General features: G+C 36.4%; 1 protein-coding gene across 7 annotated transcripts; it reads right to left on the bottom strand.

Moving 5' to 3' along the window:
• Nucleotides 1-1,571: 1,571 nt before the first annotated feature.
• Nucleotides 1,572-23,166, bottom strand: dync1i2b (dynein, cytoplasmic 1, intermediate chain 2b). Of its 7 annotated transcripts, none has more exons than XM_036571491.1 (18): nucleotides 23,001-23,166; nucleotides 21,100-21,208; nucleotides 20,095-20,209; nucleotides 18,858-18,942; nucleotides 16,108-16,131; nucleotides 15,950-16,009; nucleotides 15,282-15,400; nucleotides 15,075-15,164; nucleotides 13,679-13,841; nucleotides 12,513-12,612; nucleotides 12,070-12,195; nucleotides 11,316-11,462; nucleotides 9,562-9,675; nucleotides 8,769-8,902; nucleotides 7,788-7,932; nucleotides 6,723-6,863; nucleotides 3,953-4,078; nucleotides 1,572-2,087 (listed from the first exon to the last, which is right to left on the bottom strand). In XM_036571491.1, exons 2-18 carry the CDS (start codon nucleotides 21,205-21,207, stop codon nucleotides 1,977-1,979), a joined length of 1,908 nt encoding a protein of 635 aa, XP_036427384.1. In that variant the 5' UTR covers nucleotide 21,208; nucleotides 23,001-23,166; the 3' UTR covers nucleotides 1,572-1,976. The 7 variants fall into 7 exon arrangements, with proteins under 7 accessions (XP_036427384.1, XP_036427383.1, XP_036427388.1 ...); XM_036571490.1 differs by having other exon boundaries at nucleotides 1,572-2,090; nucleotides 23,001-23,162; XM_036571495.1 differs by lacking the exon at nucleotides 16,108-16,131 and having other exon boundaries at nucleotides 23,001-23,165.
• Nucleotides 23,167-23,694: the final 528 nt, after the last annotated feature.

Genomic DNA, 23,694 nt, shown 5'->3' with positions numbered 1-23,694 from the left:
GAGAGGCAAAGTCATAGTCTCTTGCCCTCATTTTTGCCTCATACTGATGATGTACAGAGGTTTCCAGACTTGATTTATAGGTCAAAACAAAAGCAAACAACATATGCATCATGGATAATCTGATGTTTAGAAAATAATTTAAATGCATTTCAGTCATATTTAATGGAAATAAATCATATGGTTAAATTTTAAACCAAGACTTGGTGTGTTATTCATTCGTTTATTTGTTTGTCTGTTTGTATCAAGTTTTGTTCTCATCATCCACAAGAAATTTTTAAAACAAACGTTTAGGTGCTGGAGTTGGTCAGTTTATTTCTTAAAATCCCTACTTAAAACTCAGAGGAGAAAATGCAGTTTAGAAAAATGGAAATACAGACATTAGCAGTGTAGCTTTGGTTCAGAATGGGTCTATATAAAGTATATCAACTAGATAAAGGCATAAAAACAAAGCTTAACATGAAACTGGTATCTGGATTAGATTTAAAACACATGCCTGTGCCTATAAGAAATCAAGCTGATACAAAAATCTTGTAATGTCAGTAAAAGGGTTTGTAAGTGGCAATATTAGAAGTACACAATTAGGAAAAAAATCACTTGTAAGTTTCAAGTCTTAGACAAATACACTTCAAATCCAAACATGGAATAAAGATAAAACCAGTTAATTTACTTAAATATAATAGTGTTTTAAAAACAGTGCTGTTGATGTGGCCTGTTAATGTGAAAAGCCACCAACAACTCAAAGAGAAAAAGTTTCTTCTTTTCTTTTTGTATATAAATATAAATATTAATACCTAACACTGATATGCCAAGAGGAAAATGTACAACTTTTAATAGTGCCCATACAAATTTGTGCCAAAAGTCTATAAAGACTTTCAAATTAAAAACAGTGTTATTGTGCAATTGTACAGAAGTTCAGCAATAATTTGAAATAAATAAAAACTTCAATTTTCAGTTGAAAAATGGAACAGCTGGATTAGAATGATGTGCTGAAAATTTTGTATGTACACAAAGGAGTGTGAATGTGGGATTTGCTGGAAATGGTTAAGGCTTTCACTTCACATGTTGGAATTGTTTGTCGAACACAGACGTTTCCAACAGGAACAGTTTGTTAAAAATGTAGAAATACCACAGTGTTCTTCCTGGAAAAAACTGCAAGCCTGCAGCGAAGCTTACAAAGAAAGATCAGAACTATATTCCATACATGAGCATACTGTCCCTGTCATGTTAAAACCTCGAAACTCATTTGCATTTCTTGCTTTTTTTTCCATTGTCTTTTTTCTATATGTTGCATCAAAATTGTATGACAAATTAAAAAGAATAATTCAAAATTATTTGGAATAAAATCTCATAACATTCATGTTGGACTGGTTGAATTATGTTCAAAATGATCAAAATTTTTATAAAATCTCATTCCTTCTCCTGGAAAGCTAAAATTTTGGAAAAAGGAGGTTTTATGACAGCGACAGTACATAGTCAACTGTGTTATTCTATATGAGTAAAAAAGTATTGCAGCTATTGTGGTAGACAAACCTAGCCCACAATAAGGAGCTTGTAAGAAATTAGAGCTTGAATAAGCTGCTGAAGACTTTTATAAGGAAAAGTACAGTACGAAGCTTGCATGTGGTTGTGTCTACTGGATTAGTGTGAATTGGAGCTCTAGGTGTTTTCCCAACTGTCTGTTTCCCAACAGTTCCCAATGGTCATAGTTTCTAGCTAAATACACCTACCCTCCCTCTTCATGTCCTACATAACATTTATCTGTTTATAAATTATGAGCTTAAAATACATTTTCCCAACTTTCACTTGCTATATTCCACATTACTGGGAAACTCTTTCAGCGAGTTGAAAGAAAACTCTAGATTGTCGCTCAAGAACACTTAAAATTGCTGTGCAGGAAGATGCAGGAAGCTGAAGATCTTCACACTTCCTCTCAGTTGTGGTTATTAAGGTGGGTTGCCAAATCATGTAATGCAGGCTCAGGCAGCAAGGCGCTGAGTTGCCAGTTCCTCTGCATCCTCTTGGTTCTCGTTGAGCTCGGTTAGCGTTCGTACAAAGCGGCTCCACTCATCCTGTCGCGGCACGGCGATCTGCTGGAAACATAAATTAACAACCAACAGAAGTAAATACCAAATAACAGCTTAATAACACAATTTAGGCATCTTGTTCTTACTTAAATCAAAAGGTACTTCTGTAGTGAGGAACATAAACAGAAAAAGCACCCAGGCCAGTCTAAAATGGACAATGACAGACTAAAGAACGAGAAAAATCGGAGTTACCCCAAATGAAGTCATTAAGCCAAGACATGTTTGGTGTATGAAGTTTGCTTTTTTACTTGAGCACTGGAGCTATCAAGCTATGATGCAGCCGCATGTGAGCCTAAGGTCATCATGCACAATGCCAAGTGCCAGCTAGAGGGGTATAAAGCCCCGCAGCAGTGAAACTGTGCTCTCTGGTCTGATAATGCTCCAACCAATGTCTTTGGGATGAGCTGGAGAGGCATTTATGATCCAGAACTAATCTTCCAACATCAGTACATCATTAATGCTGTCATGGCTGAATGCAATCTAATGTTCCAATATTTAGTGTAAAGCCTTCTCAGAAGAGTAGAGGATGTTACTGCTGCAAACTCCCCATTAATACCTTTGAGGCTAGTTAACAATTTGACACAGTTTGAGGCAACTGTCTGAAGATTTAGGTATGCAGTTTACACAATGCTATATGACGTACATAAACTCTCATTACTTGTTAGCTACATTAGGCTCCAGTGCAAAATGAACTGCATTCTCCCCAAAGTGGTTTGAAGTGGTGGTTAATAAGTTAATTGACTGCTCAACGTTTAAATCAGATCAATGGGTATTAATCAGGGTTTTTTTTGTAAATCATTACCTATAAAGAGAGTTAAAATATTGATTTTATGACATAATTCTGTCACGGCTCTCCCCGGCTTCGCTGAAACCACTACTCCTCACTCCGTTGTGGACTCTAACTCCCAGAATCCTCTAGGAGGTCACATGACTCTGGACTCTACAGCCATCCTATCCACGTTTAGCCTCTCCTGATTGATTTTATTCACTTGTATTCCTTGTCATGACCTTAGCTTGTTTTTGGATCCCGCCTCTAGTTTGTTCCTATATTAACCTTTTAACCGACAGCCAACACGGCAAGCGTCTGATTCACCCAGACCCCTCACAGATTTGGATATTATTTAGAGATACTGTTATGGAATCATTAATTATTCAGTGAGCATTGATTGAGAGTGAATAGAATATAGAATGATATCCTGGTAATACTTACATCTGATTATAATTTGATTATATCTGGTTGAATGTTTGAAATGTATTGTATTTTTGTCATTTCCTGAACTTTTTGGGATGGTCTCCACTTGATATTTAAATTCTGCTGTATGTCAGCATTTATTTCTGTATGCAAGCTTTAAACTCAGATCTTTAAGAAGGGTTAATTCCATGTTTGGTATGGATCTGACAGTTACATTATAGGCAGCAAATTATCTTTCAGCTTGTTTCAATTCTTAGTTTATCCAGGGACCGGTGGTGTAATTCAGCATCAAAATGCATTTTATTCAATTATGTCATCCAGTGATTTTCGTACCATCCCTTTTAAATTACATCAAGGGGGTCTTAAAACGCACTGTACACTAATCCAAATTTCAGATATTATCTCCTGCTTCGACACTTTATTTCATGCTTTGATTTTATCGCTGTTTGCTTATTGGCTTTGTGGAGAATAATAAATCCTAAAAAAAACTAATAAATAATACATCGAAAAAAATGAGGGAAATTGGTTTTGACCTCTTGAGTAAATTCCTGCACCACATAACACCATCATATTTAAAATGTATATATGGGGTGTATATATTTATATTTTGTGATAAGTTTTTAGGCAAATATATATAAATGAAGTTAAAGAAGTTAGAGAGATTTGAGTTTCTCACCTCTCCCACGTCATAGATGTGTACCTGACCCTCAGAGTCACCAACAGCAACCTCTCTGCCCGAATTTGCCCAGCGTACACGGTTCAGAGCTGGACTGCCCTCCACTGTGACACTAGCTGTAGGAACCTACAACAAAGCCAGTACACAGAAAGGATAAGAAAGCGAGTGAATATGTGTGTGTATAGATCATATCATTTTATGTATATATATATATATATATATATATATATATAGAAAGATAGATAGATAGAGAGAGAGTGAAAGAGAGAGAGATTTGAATATCTTTAAAAACACTGAAAAAATGATTTTTAAAATTTATATTAAAATTATAAGTAATAAGTTGTAGTAAGTAGTAAAATTTAGGGGTTTGGGTTTGAACTAATTTGGTAGCAGGGTCTATATCTGTTCTACACTACATACAGTGCATCAAGTGAATATAACATTATTTTAAGTAAATTTTATAATTTGTGTCCTTGTGTTTTGCTTTCTTTCTACATCACAATGACTTATTTAGCCATTAAAGTAATGTACTGTCAGTAATGTATCATTAAGTGATGTGATGAAGAAGTGGCATAATTTAAGAGGAGCTGAGTTCAAAAGCTGACAGTTTGACAAGGTCCATCGAGCATAACATATCCACCCCAGCACAGAAAAGTAACTTTTACTGTTGAAAAACTGAGGTTAGAAGGTCTAACCTTAATGACAGGCAGAGTGGTAGACAGATGGAGGACATAATGAATGAGTTTATGATGACAAACATAGATTGTGTTCAGAAATTAAGCAAATTAAATGGTACAACCATGAAGCAAAGAATAATGCCCTATGAAAGATTTACAAATTAAATCGAAAAATTAGAAAAAGTACCATCCATATGAAAGTATAAAGAGTACTATGAGAATGACCCAATGCTGATGTTATAAAGGCCCATCAGAATGTTGGAACTGAGAGTAAAACTCTATTTCATGATCAGTTTGAATCATAACACTGGAGATGACAGTATCTAAAATAAGGTTTCTGTGCTGTTGCAGACAAGATGTGGATGAGGTGCAGGAGGAATACAGTTTGGCTGTGCAGAAGAAAGTTAAATTGAGGCACAAGTTAGTGATTGAGATGCTGCTGAAGAAGGAAGAAGAGGAAAAGCCTGCTAAGCGGTGGAAAGATGAGGAGAATGTGGCTGCAGGAGAGGCAGCAAATGTGCAAAAAGTTGATGAAACCCTGGCTGAGACCATCTCAGGTGGGTAGAAACCAGCAGGAACCCAAAAATAATTAAATGTATTTAGAGTCTCCACCTCTGCTAGAACATCTTGTTGATTCTTGCTTTTCTCCAATGTATTTTTTTATTTTACAGATCCCTCACTTACAGATTACAGATCATGTCTAAGTCTGTGCTACACATGACTAATGGTAAAGTTTTTTGATTTTCGATTAGTTCTAAAGGGAGCTATTGATCATCTTAAACACTTCATTAGAAATTAGCTGTTCATCACAACTGTATTCTCCTCCAGATCTGCTTATGAGCCCAGAGGAGAAAATTGCACAGTCATGTGCAATTATGTTCTACAGCAGATATGGTGCAGGAGATCTCTGGAGAAAAGGGGGGAGGATTAATGGAGAGATAGAGGCAGTTAGGAGGAGGGTTGGGGCAAGACGGATGGAGAAGGGAGGGCTGTATATTCAGACAGAGGAGAAGATCTTACTTGGATTAATGTGTGGCACGAAGGGGAAATGTTGTGCAGGGTATATGGTAGGGAAGAGATAGACGTTTAACCACCATCTTCATTAACTTGATATTAACAGTTAACAAGAAGCAACTTTCTGCCTTTCTTTTATTGTTTGTTTCTTTCTTTCAGTATTTTTTTCTTCTTTATTAATTTCTTTTATGTAAATAGTAATAATAAAAATACTCTTTTTTACAATCAAGAATCACTTTATGGACTTTTTTTGAGTGAATTAATAATAAATTACAGACAGAAGGTGATGATGTATTCCAACTCAGCAGTCTTATGCAGCAACATTACTCTGAATTTATGCACAGCGCTAGCCAAAGTTTTGTGATTTACTGTTAGACTGAACATCAGTCTGAAAATTATTCAAGCAAAGGATGTTAATAACTGCTGCAGTAAATACTCAAAGTAACAGAACAGATACATTTAGTTGTGATTTTATTAGAAACCTCTCCCTTGCAGCTCCACCTTGCTGGTGTACATTTAGAGAACATAGTCCATTTGCTGATGCACAGTAAGGTAGGTGTTTCTAATAAAGTGGCCATTTGTGCAAATACAAAACAGGGGGTTTCTAATATAGTAAAGAGTTTATATCAGTAATAGGTCAAAGCACTTGAAGGTAAATAAGTGTAAATAATTCAACATTCCTCTACAGAGTTCACACATCTGTACATTTTAATGCACAATTACTGTTTATTTGCTGGAAAAAAGATATTTTACACAAATTTAGGGGTTACTGTTTGGGACAGCCACCTTCCAATAGAAAGTACCCTATAAATGATGATTTTGTATATATATTTAGCTTATTACTATCTCTATTTCTAAGGTCTGAATACTTTATGGTTATATGTAAATACCTATATGAAGTGTGTATCATTATTATTGTAGGTATATTACATATACTTCACAGTTTTATATAATTATTGCCTATAGGCACCTTGATAATAATACATATGAGAGATATGACATTTACTCATTTCTAAATTCTACACATGGTACATGTTTGTTTTTATACCTTGGAGGGATGTGAGATAAAACACATGTACCTCTGTCTCATTGTTGAGATTCCAGAGGTCAAGGTGACCCACTCCATCCACACAGGCAAACAGGGCAGGGTGGGCAGGGGACCACATGACATCATACACATAGTCTGAGTTATCCTCAAATGAGTACAGCGGCTTAGTATTCTACAGAGACAAGAAGAGATACTTACACACACATAGCTGGCATTCTCCAGTACAGAACAGATAAAACAATGTTTCCCCTTACCTCAAATGTAGATCAGCCAAGACATGTTCAGGCTTCCTAAGTTTGCTTTTTTAGTCTTACACCGGAGCTATGAGGCTAATATACAATGTATAGTATAGCTACAGTAGTAGAAGTAGCCATTTGTTCCTTGAATTTTGTTTGTGCCTTTGTTCATTTTTGCCCCTGAGATCACTTTAAAACTATTATTTGTGTGATTATTTAGACATGCAGTTTTCATGCTAATTGGTGGAATATATTGGCTTCTATAGCTATAGCCTTATAGCTCAAGTGAAAACTAAAGAAACACACTTTAGACAACAAACATGTCTTTGCTGATCAATTACATTTGAGGTAAAAGGAAAATTGTGTAGATTTGTTTCTTTGCTGAACTATTGCTTTAAGAAAACCCAACATGACGAAGTAAGATCTTAATATGTGCTGATTACACATCTACCCTGAACATATTAAAGGGTGTTATCTTTGTGCAGTGCTTTCATGTGAAGTGACACAGTTTGGTGTTAAACAGTGGCTGATAATATAAATATATAATTATCATGATATGATACATGTCTGGGGGTTTTTTATTGAATGATTGTCATTTTCAATCCACTTTTAGCAGCAAAGGCTTAAACTTAGTGATTAAAAAAGAATCATCGTGATAATATTTTTGCCAATATCCCCAGCCCATTATCTGAACTCATGAATGAGAACAGAATATTCAGCAATGCAGAGAAATAGAGTATTTTTAACTGCTGGGTTTTTGTGTCTGTGTGAGGCTGTGCTGCACTCTGGTGCTCCACAGTTTGACAGTCCAGTCAAAACATGAGTTTTGCTGTATGTGTGTGTGTGTGTGTTAGTGTTACCCTTGTGCTCCACAGTTTAACAGTCCAGTCAAAGGATGAAGTCACAAACAGATGGGAGAAATCTACAGGTCCAGCAGCCGTGTGGCAGTCCAGTCCTGTGACTGGACCATGATGACCCTCGAACATGTCACTGATTCCTGCTTTGCTACAACACACACACACAAGTTATTTAGCCATTAAAATAATGACATGATGAGAAGGAACTGACATCATTTAAGTCTCTAAGGATTCAAAAGCTAGTGAAGCGTGCATTTATTTAATATTTAGAAATTGTTGTTTTCCGCATCCTTAACAGGGGGAGTAAAGCATATGTCCACCACCTCACACAAAATACAGGGAGCAAAAATTTTTTATATAAATTTTTGCAGTATTCCCAAAAAAGTCACGTAATTTACTGTTAAAAAAGGTTTATCAGTGTTAATTAACACAAAACAAAATGTATTGTTAACTGAGGTGGGAAAATCTGTTTTTTGTTAAGAGCAACAGGTAACAGACTATGGAGGACAAATTCATAAAAAAAATTTCAAATTACTACGCTCCTTTGGCATTGATCTTGTGGAAAGACTATACAACTGTTTTAGCTATTTGTCCATTTTTATACATAACAGTGTATAATACTGTGTCAGAAACCACTTACAGTTGTGTGCAAGAATTTACAAGCCCCTGGTCAAATTATGTATTTTAAGCAAAAATAAGTGAACACATCCTCTACAGACAACAAGCAAACTTCAGAAACAAAACATGTCTCGGCTGAGTGACTACATTCAGAGTAAGGAGGCAAATGTGTAAATACGCTATCAAACTGAACTATCGCTTTAACCTTAGCAACCCACAGAACATTTGGCTCTTTTATTTTGTCAAACAAAAACATTTTACTAGAGAAAAAAAATCATGGATGTTTGCTAAATTCCCACATAATAAGAATGTCTTTGTCTTCTATTTGGTTTCCACAAAGAGATCAAAACAAATTTAAACACACACCTTCCATGTCTGCATGCTGTGTAGACTGTGCCATCTTCACTGCCCACCACAAAGTTATTGACATCACCCAGAGGAAAAGACATGGAGGTTACAGCCACAGGTTTGGACTGTTTAAACACCAGCTCCAGGCTGTCCTGCAGACACACCCACAGACACATCAGGTAAGCTCGCTATACACTGTAGACACCTGCTCATCCAGTGTTTCTTCTGAAATCAAAGGCATTAATAGGGTGTTTTAACAGCCTCTACTCTTCTGAGAAGGCTTTACACTAGATGTAGTAACATTGCTGTGAGGATTTTATCGTATTTAGCCACAAGAGCATAAGTGAGGTGAAGGGGTGATGTTTGATGAATAGCTCTGGATCACAAACACCACAGCTTTTCCCAAGCATATTGGATGGTGCTCCATCACCCCAGAGAACACTGTTCCACTGCTCCACAACCCAGTGCTGGGGGGATTTGATACTCCTCTAGCTGACACTTGGTATTGGACATGGTGACCTTAGGCTGCGGCCATTCCAGAGTGTCCCAATCTGTTATCAATGCTTGTCTATGGAGATTATACAAGTTGTGAGAGCGCAGTTGAACTCCTGTATCAGCAATGGGTGAACCTTAAAGAAGCTGAATTCACTAATTAGAAAATAGTGTCTCGATACTTCCAGATATATATAGTGTATTCTTCTTATTATTATTTATTTTATTTATTTTTTTACTTAAGTGGGTAAAAAGTGGTTTATGTGGGCTTTGTGTATGCATCTTAAGTTCTGATTTTGTGTGTGTATGTGTGTGTTACCTGTGGAGTGGACAGCATGTCCAGGCTCCAGGAGCACATTTTGCCATCAGTGGAGATGCTGATGAGGTTATGAGCATTCTGAGTGCCCACCACATTCACACAGTACACTGGATGCTGGATATGAAGAGAAAGAGAGTAACTATTAAATATCTCAGAATATCTGCTGGTAGCCTCAAGTTAAATATGATTTTTGTAAGCCTTTTTAAAGCCACTTAAAAAAAAATTAAGATGAGTAACAAGTGGACGGCAATGAAGGTATATCACATATAAAAACCCTGTTCTATATAACTCACACCCATATATATTTTCCTGCGGACTATGTTAGATGAACGGCAAGTGATTTTAGTTTATTTAATATCTATTTAATGCTTTTAATTTGTACAATGTAAGATTCTTAAAAACCTACACATGGCCTCTATGGATCATTCTACTGAACTGGTTCGAAGTCAGATCTGAAAACATATTTCCAGATGTTTAAATGACTTGGACTTAGGCTAAAATCCTTTTGCTTTGTGTGACCCTTTGAACACTACAAAACTTTTCCATGTTTTAGTAGTGACTGTTTTGGTTGTGACAATTTTAGGTAATTTTGAGCAGAACTCAAAAATGCTATCCAGTACATGACTCGCAAGCACAGCTTTAAACAGATGAAACCACATAAAATCATAATATTTTTCATTAAAACACAAAATGGTTAACGTAATCACAGAAAATGTGTATTTCAGTAGTGACAATTCATAAGGTTATACACTGATTTTCAGTCGCACTTCCTGCTCTAAAATGCAAGGATGTGGCTAAAATAAGGCTCCGCCTATGGGATAAAACTCTTTGTATTTTGGTAGTGACATGAAAATGTAGGACAGCATTTTTTTTTACATTTTTTGTTCAAAAATTAAATTTATGATAAATATAAAATTTTAAAATTTAAAAGAAATCAAAAGGATCTTACAAATTTAATTTAGAGGTTAGTGTTTGGGACAGCCAACTCCCACAAAAAGTACCTCATAAATGAAGATTTTGTCTATATTTAGCTTATTACTATCTTAATTAATGCTTTTGGTTTAAATAGATCATACTACCCCATTTCCCAAAAAGTTGGAACGCTGTGCAAAACGCAAATAAAAACAGAATGCAGTAATATGCAACAAAGTGAACTGTGTTCACAGACACTGGTTTTCAGAAGTGTTTCTAAGCCCATACAGTGATTTCCACTACAGAATCATGTCTGTTTTTAATGCAGTTCCGCCTGAGGGCCCGAAGATTATGGCCAGCTCAAATTGGTTTTTAGCATTACACAACTTTCCCAGCCTTTTGTTGTCCCCGTCCCAACTTTTTTGGAATGTGTTTCTGCTATTCATGCAAATTCAAAATGGGCAAATATTTTTCAAAAAACAATGAAATTTCTGTTTTAGCATTTGATATGTTGTCTTTGTACTATTTTCAAATAAATATAGGGTTTAAATGATTTGCACATCACTGCATTTTGTTTTCATTTACATTTTGCACAGCATCCCAACTTTTTTGGAAATGGGGTTGTAATAATAATAATAATATTAATAATAATAACGATGAAAATTAGGAAGGGAAGGGAGAGAAGGCAAATAAGAAATGGAAAAAAAAGATACAAGATACAAAATGAGAAACAGAGCTTGTGTCAATACAGAATTTAAGCACACATAATTTCTGGGTTTTGCCAGATTGTTTATGACAGATAATGCTGTAAGTAATTGAGGGTGTTGTGTGTGTGTGTGTACCGTATGTGCAGAGGCAGACAGTGGTGTTCTCTGTACTGGGGTGCGTTTGTTACTGCGGTTATCCCACAGAACGATCTGTCCTGAGTATGTTCCCCCAACGACCAGATTAGGATGGAAACGAGCAAATGCTGCTGACATCACTGCTGACTGGAGAGAGAGAGAAAAAATAAAACCACAGCTTGAAAAATATAATCCTTAAAGGAATGGATCAGCAAAAATTACCATTTTCAGCCAAGACATGTTTAGTGTCAGACGTTTGCTAATGTAGGCTAATGTAGCAAACAAGTAATTAGCGGTGAATGCCTAAATCATCACAATCTTGCCTTAAACTGTGTCACATTTTTAATAAGAGCTACAGTGCTACAGTGTTGGTTTAGAGTGGCTACATGAGTTTTCACTTGCTACCAAGCTTGACTATGTTATTCATTAGGCATGTGGAAAAGATGACAACACAGAATCTGCCACCATGCTAAAGCTACCTTGATTACAGGACAAAAGACTACAACTGATCTATTTTAACATTGTGACCACGTACATGTACAAAATAAAATATAAGACTCTAAATATATGTGTTTTGACAATAATAGTTAATAAGAAGGTTTCTCATTAGGTGAGTGAGATTTTTACCAGTGTTCCATATATCTTGCATCAGTAGACAGGTCAGCTGTCAAGCTGTTTATGAGCTGAATCAGTGGGTTAGAGCTTGTTAAACACATGACTGGAAAACCTCAGAACTGACCTAATTTAACCTCACCTGGCAATGGAAGACATATTCGGGTGTGGTTTTCTTATACTTCATATTCCACACCAGGGCAACTCCATCGGGCTCATGAGGAGCTTCCTCATTACTGCTGTAAGAAGCTACCAATAACTCAGGATACTGTGAGTGAAAGACAGGGAGAGAGGGAGAGACAGAAAGAGAGAGAGAAGAGACTTTTCAGAATTTTATTTAATTCAGTGATAACTATAGATTGTAGTTTGGTAAAATAAACCATATAAAACATTCTTTTAATTTTTACTTTTTTATAGTAATGTTTTGTTTCGTTATCTGCCTCGAGTCATTTTAACTCTTATTAGCATTTCTTCATTTTTTCAGAAAAGTCAGGAAAGGCTAAGAAAATGACTGGTGCAAAAACTGCTTAATAAAGTATTAAATGTGACTGAACGATGTGGACAGACAATCTCTGGATAGCAAACCTGTGAAGACCAGTCCAGACAGGTGACCACTCTGTGTCTGGACCAGCGCTCATCCATAAACTGCCTGTTCAGGGACAGCTTAGACCCAGCCTGAGTCTCTCTGGAACATACACACACACACACACATACAAAGCAGAAGGCATTATTGTTCAACATGGAAATGTGTCACAAAGTCTAGCTTGGGCTTATCATGTCCATTATTATTATTATTATTGTTATTATTTTTTTTTTTATTGCTGTTGTTGTTTGTTTAGTCTGAATGTATTTTTTTATTTAACTTAGGCTAATGTTTAATATGATCCTGTGTATCTTATATCTCATCTTAAACTGGGAAGGGATATAAGAGAAGGGACAAAGGGGCTGCAGAACAAATCAAACAAACACAAATTCTGCTTTAATTGCCCTGTATTGTAATGCTGTTCATGTATAAAAAATGTGAATTACAAAAAAAAAAAGTTTAGCTTGGACTGTGCGAGAGAAAAAACAGAAAATAAGAAATTAAATAATTTAAACATATTTCTACCTTGTCAGAATACGGGGTGAAATGTACAAACCAAAGTCTAGCCCTCACTGAGAAGCATTTTTGGCAAAATTGTCAAGTCTAAGCAATCCTTGCTCATAAAGGACTAGGCCTTTCATGGATGCTCATTTTAGATCCAAGCATGATTACATCACCTGTTCAAGATTTTTTTTGTACAAATTTCTTAAGTATATTTACAAATCATTACCTTCTGATTTTATTTGCATTTTACCACCTGTCCCAACTTTTTGGGAATTGGGTTTGGATGTCCCATAGGTATAACATACATATAAGTACCCTTATTCTTTAATAACCTGTTCCATTTATTTTACATATGCAAGTACCTATGTACCTATATGTAATATGTCCCAATAATATGTCCCATTGTATTATATATATTGTCACTGTCATGCAAAAACCTTGTATCTTTCTTTTTGCCGTCTTTTAACTTTTTGCATAATTTGAAATTTACTCTTTGCATTATGTTCAAATTTCATAATGAATGGATCACTTCTGTCGGTGCCTTCCACTGCAACTGCAGCTTTATTCCCTTCAGTCTGGAGATACAAGGTGTTGTTGCAACAGTGATGGTATGTACATATCTATATGTAATGATAACACACACAAACACACACACACTCCTCACCCCTCCTTGTCTTGCAGGTCGCGGCCACTGTAGTCGAAGCAGACATCCACCTGCTCTGAGAGCGCTCGTTCCACAATGCGGGAGCTGTGGTCAAAAAATGTCAGAAACTCCTCTGAGTGCAGGATCTGCTGCTTCTCCTCTTCAGTCAGCTCGTGAGGGGGCACTAGAGAGCAGGACAGAGCGGAAAACGGGCTAGGGATATTGCCAAAACATCAAATTTATACAATTCTCACTTTTTAGCAAAATGTAGTAGATCATCCAAGATCTGTTTGCCATCTGAAGTTTGGTGTCAAATCACATAAAACATAACGCACAGAAATATTAGCCTAGAAATCATTCATTTAGGAGGTCAATGTTGCATCAACAGGATATTGTACTGGTTAGGACCCTGGGCTTTCTTAAGGCCATAGTTCAGTGAAAAATCTACCCAGTTAACTACCCAGTTAGAGCTTCCCTGAGCACAAATCTGAAAACAAAACCATAATTGGTCAAACAGTTTAGCTACAGCGTCCAATTTTCTTATTGTACTTTTTTAGTCCTTGGTCCAAAAGGGTTACTTTTTGTAATAAGGTTTGCATATTGTCATGAAAAATTAGCGTTCATCTCAAATAGGCCAATATCTCAACAAATCACCATCAACCTTACAAACACACCCAGACACAACCTGCAAAGAGTATATACTGTCTAGCAAATTTCAATACATTTCAATGGGAAACCACTCTGTATTAGAACAACTACCAGAGGGTACAGAAATATTTACAAAAAAGAGTAATGCTATTAGACCAAAGACTAAAAAAAGTACAATCAAAAAATGGCTCTACAAGGAGCTGGAATTAAAAAATGATAGCACTTGATTCAGAACAATAATTACAATAATTTCAATAATATATGGGTAACTTGGGGATACATGTGAGATTTATGAGTGAAATTATTGTCTGAAGTTATTTTTGGACATTTTCTTATTTTTTTTCTAATTTTTAAAAATATTAGAAATATGAAATATAAGGGTTGTTATATTACATTAAATATTGGTTGGGCAGTCAGTTGTATTGGGCTTAATAGGTTTTAAAACAACTTTCATACATACACTGTAAAAAATGGTTCAGTGTTTTAACTTAAAATAGTAAGTCACCTGTCTGTCTTAAAATTTTAAGTTGAACTTCTAACAATAAGTTAACAGAACAATAATCTATGTTTTGTATTTTATTTCAAGGCCAATAAACTTGATTTTTTAAAGCAACCAGGTTATTTACTTTTTAAATCAAAATTTAGATTTTTTTTTACAGTGTAAACACTGTATTGTGGATTGATAGAGAATCATTCAAAAGAGAACTGTGATGCACCTAAGAATCGACTACCCCCCCCCCAGCCAATATGTGAGCTATTAATTCCCTACCCTCCTCTTCAGCTTTCTCAGAGTCGTCCTGAGGAGTTTCGAGCACAGACTCAACCACAGCTAAGTCTTCCTCCTCATTATCGTCTTCTGCTGTGGAAAAGCAAAAATATGACTTTAATTCTTCTGCACACCTTTACAAGGTTAGAGGATGAATATATCAGGATGAGGTCCATTGAGTTTTGCTTTCAGGGAGGATTTGTGTTGTACCATATTTTGGCTGGGTGTGGGCGGTGGGCGTCTGTGTCTCTTTAGAGTAGGACACCAGCTCTTTTGGAGGGAAATCCACCTGAGTCACTTTAGCCATTCCCAACCTCAGAGGAACCCGTCTAAAAATAAGGAAGAGTCAGCATAAAACACACACACTTTCTCTCAAACTGTGCACTAGTCATACTGTGGATCGGTTTCCCCAACCAGTCTTAGTGGGCCACCAGATGGAAATTAATAATAAACTGTATAATAAAATAATAAAATAATAAATCTGACTTTTGCTCAGTATTGTAGACAGTCTTATCAGCATCCATGAACCAATAAGCATGCTTGATCCAAGATCTTACCCACTTCCAGCACCTCACTCTCATTAATGCTTTAAGCCACACCCACTTTCTGTTTGCAAGTTTAAAGAAGGTGTCAGAAAGATTTTTGTTCAGGAATCAGTATTAAATACCACATATCAGTACTGGTATCTAATCTAAGTGGGACATCATATTATTATCAGAGAAGAGCAGATTAAATGGCAGAAATAGCCGCTAGTTACCCCTGCCCCTGTTAGCTCATGAAGGGTCTACTAATTGGTGGGTGAGTTGAGTCAGGTGTGTTTTGGAGCAGGGAAAACAGCACACAAACACAGAATTAGAGAGAAGAGCAGAAAGCAGTACCCAAGCTGAGAGTCTGAATGCAGCAGAAGAGTAGAGGGGTCAGAGTCCCAGTGTAGAGTCCTGTTACACACAAAAACACACAGACACACAGAAGGAAGCATGCTTGTGGAGTCAAAAAAGGAAAGATCTGTTAAAGGAAAGCTGTATGTTTTACTCACACACACACAGACACAGGGACATCCCTAGTGGAGAAAAGAGTTAAAATTGGGAACAATGCAAAAATGACACAAACCACTCAAAACAGCTTGTTATTTACGCACAGAGCACCAGCATGCATGTATGTGTTGGTATGTAGGAACACAGGTATCTGTAGGAACAGGGGCCGGTTGCACCAGCCGTACATAGTTCAGACATAGGCTAGTTATACAATTATGCCCAGAAATATTTGGACAGTGACACAATCTTCATGATTTGGGCTCTGCATGCCACCACATTGGATTTGAAATGAAACAACTGAGATGCAATTGAAGTGTAGACTTTCAGGTTTAATTCAAGGGGTTGAGCAAAAATATCCTATGAAATGTTTAGGAATTGCAACCATTTTTCTAAAAAGCCTCCTCATTTCAGGGGCTCAAAAGTAATTGGACAAATTAACTTTACCATAAATAAAATGTTCATTTTTAATATTTTATTGAGAATCCTTTGCAGGCAATGACTGCCTGAAGTCTGGAACCCATGGACATCACCAAACGCTGGGTTTCCTCCTTTGTGATGCTTTGCCAGGCCTTTACTGCAGCTGTCTTCAGTTGTTGCTTGTTTGTGGGTCTTTCTGCCTTAAGTTTTGTCTTAAGCAAGTGAAATGCATGCTCGATCGGGTTAAGATCTGGTGATTGACTCGGCCATTGCAGAATATTCCACTTCTTTGCCTTAAAAAACTCCTTCGTTGCTTTTGCAGTATGTTTTGGGTCATTGTCCATCTGTACTGTGAAGCGACATCCAATCAACCTTGCTGCATTTGGTTGAATCTGAGCAGAAAGTATATCCCTGTACACTTCAGAATTCATCCAGCTGCTTCTGTCTTCTGTCACATCATCAATAAACACTAGTGACCCAGTGCCATTGGAAGCCATGCACGCCCATGCCATCACACTGCCTCCACCATGTTTTAAAGAGGATGTGGTGTGCTTTGGATCATAAACCGTTTCAAGCCTTCTCCATACTTTCTTCTTCCCATCATTCTGGTACAGGTTGATCTTAGTTACATCTGTCCAAATAATGCTGTTCCAGAACTGGGTTGGCTTCTTTAGATGTTTTTTTGGCAAAGTCTAATCTGGCCTTTCTATTTTTGAGGCTGATTAATGGTTTGCACCTTGTGGTGAACCCTCTGTATTTGCTCTCATGAAGTCTTCTCCTTATGGTAGACTTAGATAATGATACACCTACTTCCTGGAGAGTGTTCTTCACTTGGGTGGATGTTGTGAAGGGGTAAACAGCTGTTTTGGTAAACAGCTAAAATGCCAAAACTTGTGTCACTGTCCAAATATTTCTGGGCCTAACTGTATATAGTACTAAATCAAAACAGGGTTGCGCCACACAGACTAGCTTCCAGCTCTGTTCATGACCCTGGTTTGAATTCCAAATATGAAGCTAAAACCCATAAAATTCAGTGAGACGCATTGGAACTAAACTGTGTCAGCTGGTCATAAACTGTTGTTTAATAAAAGCTGCATCTATGGTTGTCACAAGCAAATATTAAAGAATAAACCAACTATGGATGTGGGTACTGGGTTCTTTTTCCACTTGTACACATCATTAGCTTCTATACTAAGTATATGGAATCAAAAAAGTCAGCACAGGTTGCATTTGTGTTTCCTTGGAAGTGAATTTATAGAACACGTTATCATCATGTTAAAGTAGCGTATGCATTAGTTAGTTGCTACTAGGTAAAAAATGAGATGCACTATGTAAGACGAGGGGATTTGAACAACATTTTGCAACATTAGTTGTAGTTCGGACGCCTTCCCCAAGCAGATGAATCTGATGATTGTGAGTGCATTGAAAGAGTATCAAAAGAAAGCTCAATCAAAACTCAGTAAAGGACGTGTCTTCAAAAGATGTAACTAAATGATCTACTATTGTCATTATATTTTCATCAAATGTAATATATATCAAATATTCAGGTCTGAGCCAGACCTTCTTTTTGAGTCTGTGACGTTAATACATTAAGACATATGACGTGGTCAAAAAACTACCCCAAAATCTGACCCAATGCCTCTTACTTTTACAGGGTGACTTGCAGAAGCGCATGCACACCATATCTTATTTAGTAATGCCACTTCTTTTATTTTTAACAAAAAATCTTACATAGTGAAGCTTTAGGTAAAAAGAATTGCTCATGATAGAGTAAGTGACATTTAAATAATATGAGTTTTATGTCTTAAACATAAAAATACACAGTAAGTGTTTGCAGTGACCCACAAGTTAAATGAAGTTTATGTTTTACATGTGTCCTTTGAATTAGACATCAGCTGCAAAAAATATTTAAGTAGTAACTCATCTAATTTTGATTTGTTACTTTGTGGCTTACAGCTGCACTACATAAGGTTTATTTGTTAAAACTGAAAGAAGCACCCCAAACCGGCCTTTTTTTATGTTGTGTTGCTCAAGTGTTTGGATAAAACTTTCTTTTTTTTTTATCCTATCATCACATACTGTTCTGAATTTGTGTTATGTAGTCACATACTCAAACACTTATTCACAGAATCTAGTAGCTGCCCATTGGCTTCTATTATAAATTTATGTTTCAAGTCAACAGTTTTTCCGTTCTCTTCTAAGTACAGAATAACTTTTCAAAGTTATTGTGCCTTGTAATCAATGGTACTCTACAGATGCAGCAGACAAAGATTAGGTTGAGAAATGTTGGATTAATCCTTTAATATGTTAACAGAGCTGTATCAGTGAATATTACCTGGGTCCTGTTGCTCCATCTGCGGAGTCCTGGCTGCCCGTCTCACTGCCCACCGATTTAGCAGAGGGGGACATGGGAGGGGGGACTAAATAATGAAACAGACACGTATCCTCTGTTACAACACGCAGAGGCTGCACTACTCACATGTACACACAGGGGAAAATTTGGAGTGCAAAATAAAATAAAAAGGCAATAACACATGCAAAACCAAAGACAAACAGGGAAAACAAGCAAGGGAGGAGGGAAGCAAGAATGGGAAAAGTGCGGGTAAAAGCAATAAAAGATAAAAAATAAAATAAAAAAGGGAAAGAGGATCGTGCCGGAAAGAATAAGAAGACAAAAATGCAAAAGTAGTTAAAATCATGCAGGAATAACGTGATTTAAGAAGACATTAGAACGCAACAAACAGTATTCAAAAGGATAAGGACCACATTCTGGGTGACAACAGGCATCAAAGCTGTATCCTTAATGTTATGCAAACAATAATAAAAGTGCTATTGTGGAGACTCTACGGTTAGTGACAGTTTAAGTGACAGTATAAAGTTAAATTTTAACAGCATGCAGTTTACACACAGCTAAAAATGAACGTCAGCTCAACTTGAAATTATAACATAACTGACTACACTGCTTTGAGTTAACACAGCTTGAGGACACTAATGTTATTAGTTTAGTCAAAAGCTCTCCTAACTCACATTTTCAGTTCTGCATCTCAGTTAGGTAAACAATGTAAAATGTATGTTTTTTTTTTACTCATTTTCCTCATTAGCTGGGACTCTTTCCATCCCACCACGCATTTCCTCCACTTGGGCTCCTAGTCATAGACAGCTATGGCAGCACAGGGGTTTAAACTCACAACCTCCTGGTGGGGGTGAACGCTTAGTCCGTTGCACCACTCGCAAGCTACTGAAATTACTCATATTTCTGTGTCTTTAAATGTTTAATACACTGTAAAAAAATATTTGCTCTTTTAACTCTGAAAAGTAATGTGGTAACATGCAATGGTCTAAGAACCTCAGAAGACTGTGAGTTCGAACCTCAGTGATGCCAAAGCTGTCCACATCTACAAGCCCAACAAGAGGAAATGCCTGGTGGGACTGTGTGATAGAAAAAGTTCCAGCTAGCAGGGAAAGTGAGTAAAAAATACATTCTATATTTTTTACCTAACTGAGAAACTATAAGAGTGAGTAAAGAGAACATTTGACTAAACTAAAGAAGCAAACTACAGATAGGGGCGTACCCATGGCAGGGTCAGTGATGCCCATGCTCTGCAGCAGGGCCTCCGCTTCTCTCCGCTTCCTCTCCAGATCAGAGTCATCGTTTGGGGGGGATGAACCGTCCCTTCGACCCTCAGTCTGCAAAAATAGAAGAAGAGTCAGAGTAACACACACACACACACACCCTCAAACCTAATGTAACCTGATCATAATCCTAAAACTAACCCCTTAAACTTTTTTGATTGTAATAATAGTAGTTTATAATAATATTTAATCAGTAGCTTTTTATTGTTTATATTCATATTTATAATATAATAATTATTTATGATTATGCTATTGCCATGCCATGTAAAAAACAAACAAAAAAATTAAATCATACCAATATAATTTTATTAAACTGAATAAAAATATAAAATCAATGTGTGGTCATAGATCTACAACACTAATTGTTACTAACTAATTAATAACAGATGCTGAATAATTTATAATAGCTACTGAACAATCTAAACAATTAATAGTCATTAATAAATAAATGATAGTAGATACTAAATATACTGAATAATAAACTGCATAATTCAGAGTAGTTACTGGGTAAGTAATAATAGATATTTCATAACATGGTTAGTTTATAGAGGCTTTTTTAACAATCTAAATAATTGGTAGTTATTGAATAATTAATAGTATACTGAATAATCTGAATAGTTCATAGTAGTTACTGAAGATATTGAGTAAATTGAATAATTCATTGTAGATACTGAACAATCTGAATAATTCATAATTACTGAATAATTCACAGTGGATACTGAATCATCTGAATACTTTACAATAGTTACAAAATAAAAAAGTAACAAATGAATAACAAAGTATAGTCTTGATGTTAATAACTGAATAGTAAGACTAGAGTTAACAAGTTTCAAACAAAAACTGCTTTTGTGCTTTTTTGGTTTAAAAAAACTAAAAGCCCCAGTATAGAAATGTAAGCGTGCACACACACACACACAGTGCTGTAGGATACATAACACACTCACTTCTTTCTTCTTGCGTTCTTCCTCCTTCCTCTTCTTCTCCTCTCTGATCTGAGCCAGGCGCTGTTTCTTCCTCTCCAGCTCCGCCTTTAGCTCGCTTTTATCCGACATTCTGCCCACACACACACAAAAAACACCCCAGCATTTCAATAATAGCAAGACTGTGTGTCTGTAGGCCTGCTGGCATTTTAGCTGTCATATAATACAAGCACAGACTGAGTAGCTAATGGCCATGTATGTGCTTTCAAAGCTACTAGAACTATTATAATAGCAAACATTTAGCAAAGTATCATTTGTTTCAGCACTGGCAGTAAACTTATCTAACATTCAACTAAATATCTATTAAATACAACTGACCTTTAAGTTAAATGTAATAGATTATCTTAAGGCTAACCCTAAACCAAACCTTGAGTTCAACACAAAAAATACATTCAATCCTAAGCCTAACTGTAATGTTGTAGATAAACAACTGAATTTTACCAGATCATTTAATAATTATTAATTTGAGATCTGTAGATAATCTATAAGGAACTCTCAAAATAAGCTGTGACTTAGTATGATTACCAGGAAAAAACTGTATATCACAGTGAAGAAAATCAAAACTGGATAAGTTGCTGTTGTTGCTAATGACTAACATCAGAAACGTAATATACGGGTATCAGTGAATTTATATTGATTTTTAAATACATTTTCTTTGGGGATTATTTTGCCTTAGAACAGCCTCCAAGTATCTATCCACCACGAATTGAGTGAAATAAATTGATTAATATACGTTGTAGGCCTCTTTTTGTCACAAAAACTACTGTAAAACAATTTCTCAGACAACAGGCTGAGCATTCATAACCAATAATTTCATGTAATACAAGCCATTAAACTCCTCAGACATCTAGTTCCTATCACCACCACTATGAACAATGCTGACTTGGTAAATTTCTCTAGAATGATGCATTTTGTTGACACCTTAACCATTTAATTATGCCGAAATGCAGAGAAATCGGCGGCGCTCCACTTTAAATGAATTGCACTCAGTTAGTGAGTGATTGAGCTATATTCTGCCCTCTGCTGGTCTTTCAGTGCCAGTGCAGGAAATACTGGGGTGACGTCAGCGCTGATCAGTCCGCGCCCTGCTGCGATGCATAACGCCAAACACGATGACAAAGTAGGAAATCACGGCATAAACCGCTATTTAATTTACAATAAAAACAAAGTTAGCGTCTCGTTTAAAACGTAGTCGTATATTTCTGGTCCAAAACTATATGATCAACATTAATTTTGTTCAACATTCATCAATGAAATGTTGTAAAGGGAGCCCATACACAAAAACACCGGCGGCCCAGTTTGCATGACAGCAAGCATGAACATAAACAGAAAAAACGACTATAACTGTCACAGTACACATCAGCAGTGTCTGCGATAACGTAGCCCTTCATAATAACAGAAACTATTACTATTAATGATAATAATACATAAGTGCATAATTATATGGTAATAACAATCTGGTAGATAGATTACTGAAATAGGAACAGCCATTTGACCCTTTTAGAGCCCTACAGGTCATAATAGGAGCAAAACTCTAAATATTTCAGAGAAAGTGACTGAATAACTCAAACTCCCATCACACCAGTCGCGTACAGGCTGGTTGGCTGGAAAAGCTACCGGTGGATCACGCTGATATCAGTAATATCCGATTTAATACTGTTCAGATTAATAAACCACACAGCCAGGCATGAATACTTGGTACTACTGAGGTATTTTTAGGATGATCCAAGCTTTGCCTGCGGCAGTCAGAGCTCATGAGACTGAGACAGGAGCGGGACACGCAGGCTCCATCTCTAAACCCTTATTTATCAGCCCTTTATTTCACCCCTTCCTGTCGAGGATCGAAATAGTAAAGCGGCACTTACTTGAGAGAAGCCCCTCTGGTCGTCACAATAAACCGGAGTATGGAGGATTATTGCTGAGGCAACTAAGAACTTATTATCCTCTGTCGGTTGTTGTGCAGGACAGCAGCAGCCTGAGCAGCCTGCTGGGTTGGAGCTACGGCTACCGGGAGGGTTTACAGCCACATGGACACTTATACAACGGAGCCGATAGAGGGCACTGTTTCATCCGCTTTCACACTCATAATGTGAAATAAAAATAAAATAATAATTGAAATGAAATTCACACTCCTAACAAAATAATATGTAAATATAAATTTTAAATGTTCACAAATGTAACTATGGCACATCTCCTTATACTAAAAGAGATAAAATAAAAATTCTAAATAAAAACTTAATAAATGCTACTTTTATATTTTAGGGAACATTGTTTCACTCCAGCTCACACTCGATGTATTTATAAAAAATAAACAAGAAGTTCATAATTGCTATCGACACACTAAAGAACTCTGCTTTACTCCTTCGTTTTACAAACTTTTTATTTTTACAGCGGAATTACAAAGAAATATAATGTGGTGCATTCAGGTGAATGAATGCAACCACACACTAGAGGGCGCTGTTTTGTCCCGCTCAAAGTTCATACCAAAATAAAATTAAAATACAGCAGAAAATTCCCCAAGAGGCCCACCAAAATCTATTTAAATATTTTTCAGTTTTT

This window comes from Colossoma macropomum, unplaced genomic scaffold (assembly GCF_904425465.1).
Source record: "Colossoma macropomum unplaced genomic scaffold, Colossoma_macropomum, whole genome shotgun sequence".
NCBI classification, from domain to species: domain Eukaryota; kingdom Metazoa; phylum Chordata; class Actinopteri; order Characiformes; family Serrasalmidae; genus Colossoma; species Colossoma macropomum.
Note: the sequence above shows the minus strand (reverse complement) of the source record. Positions and strands in the feature narration are given on the sequence as shown.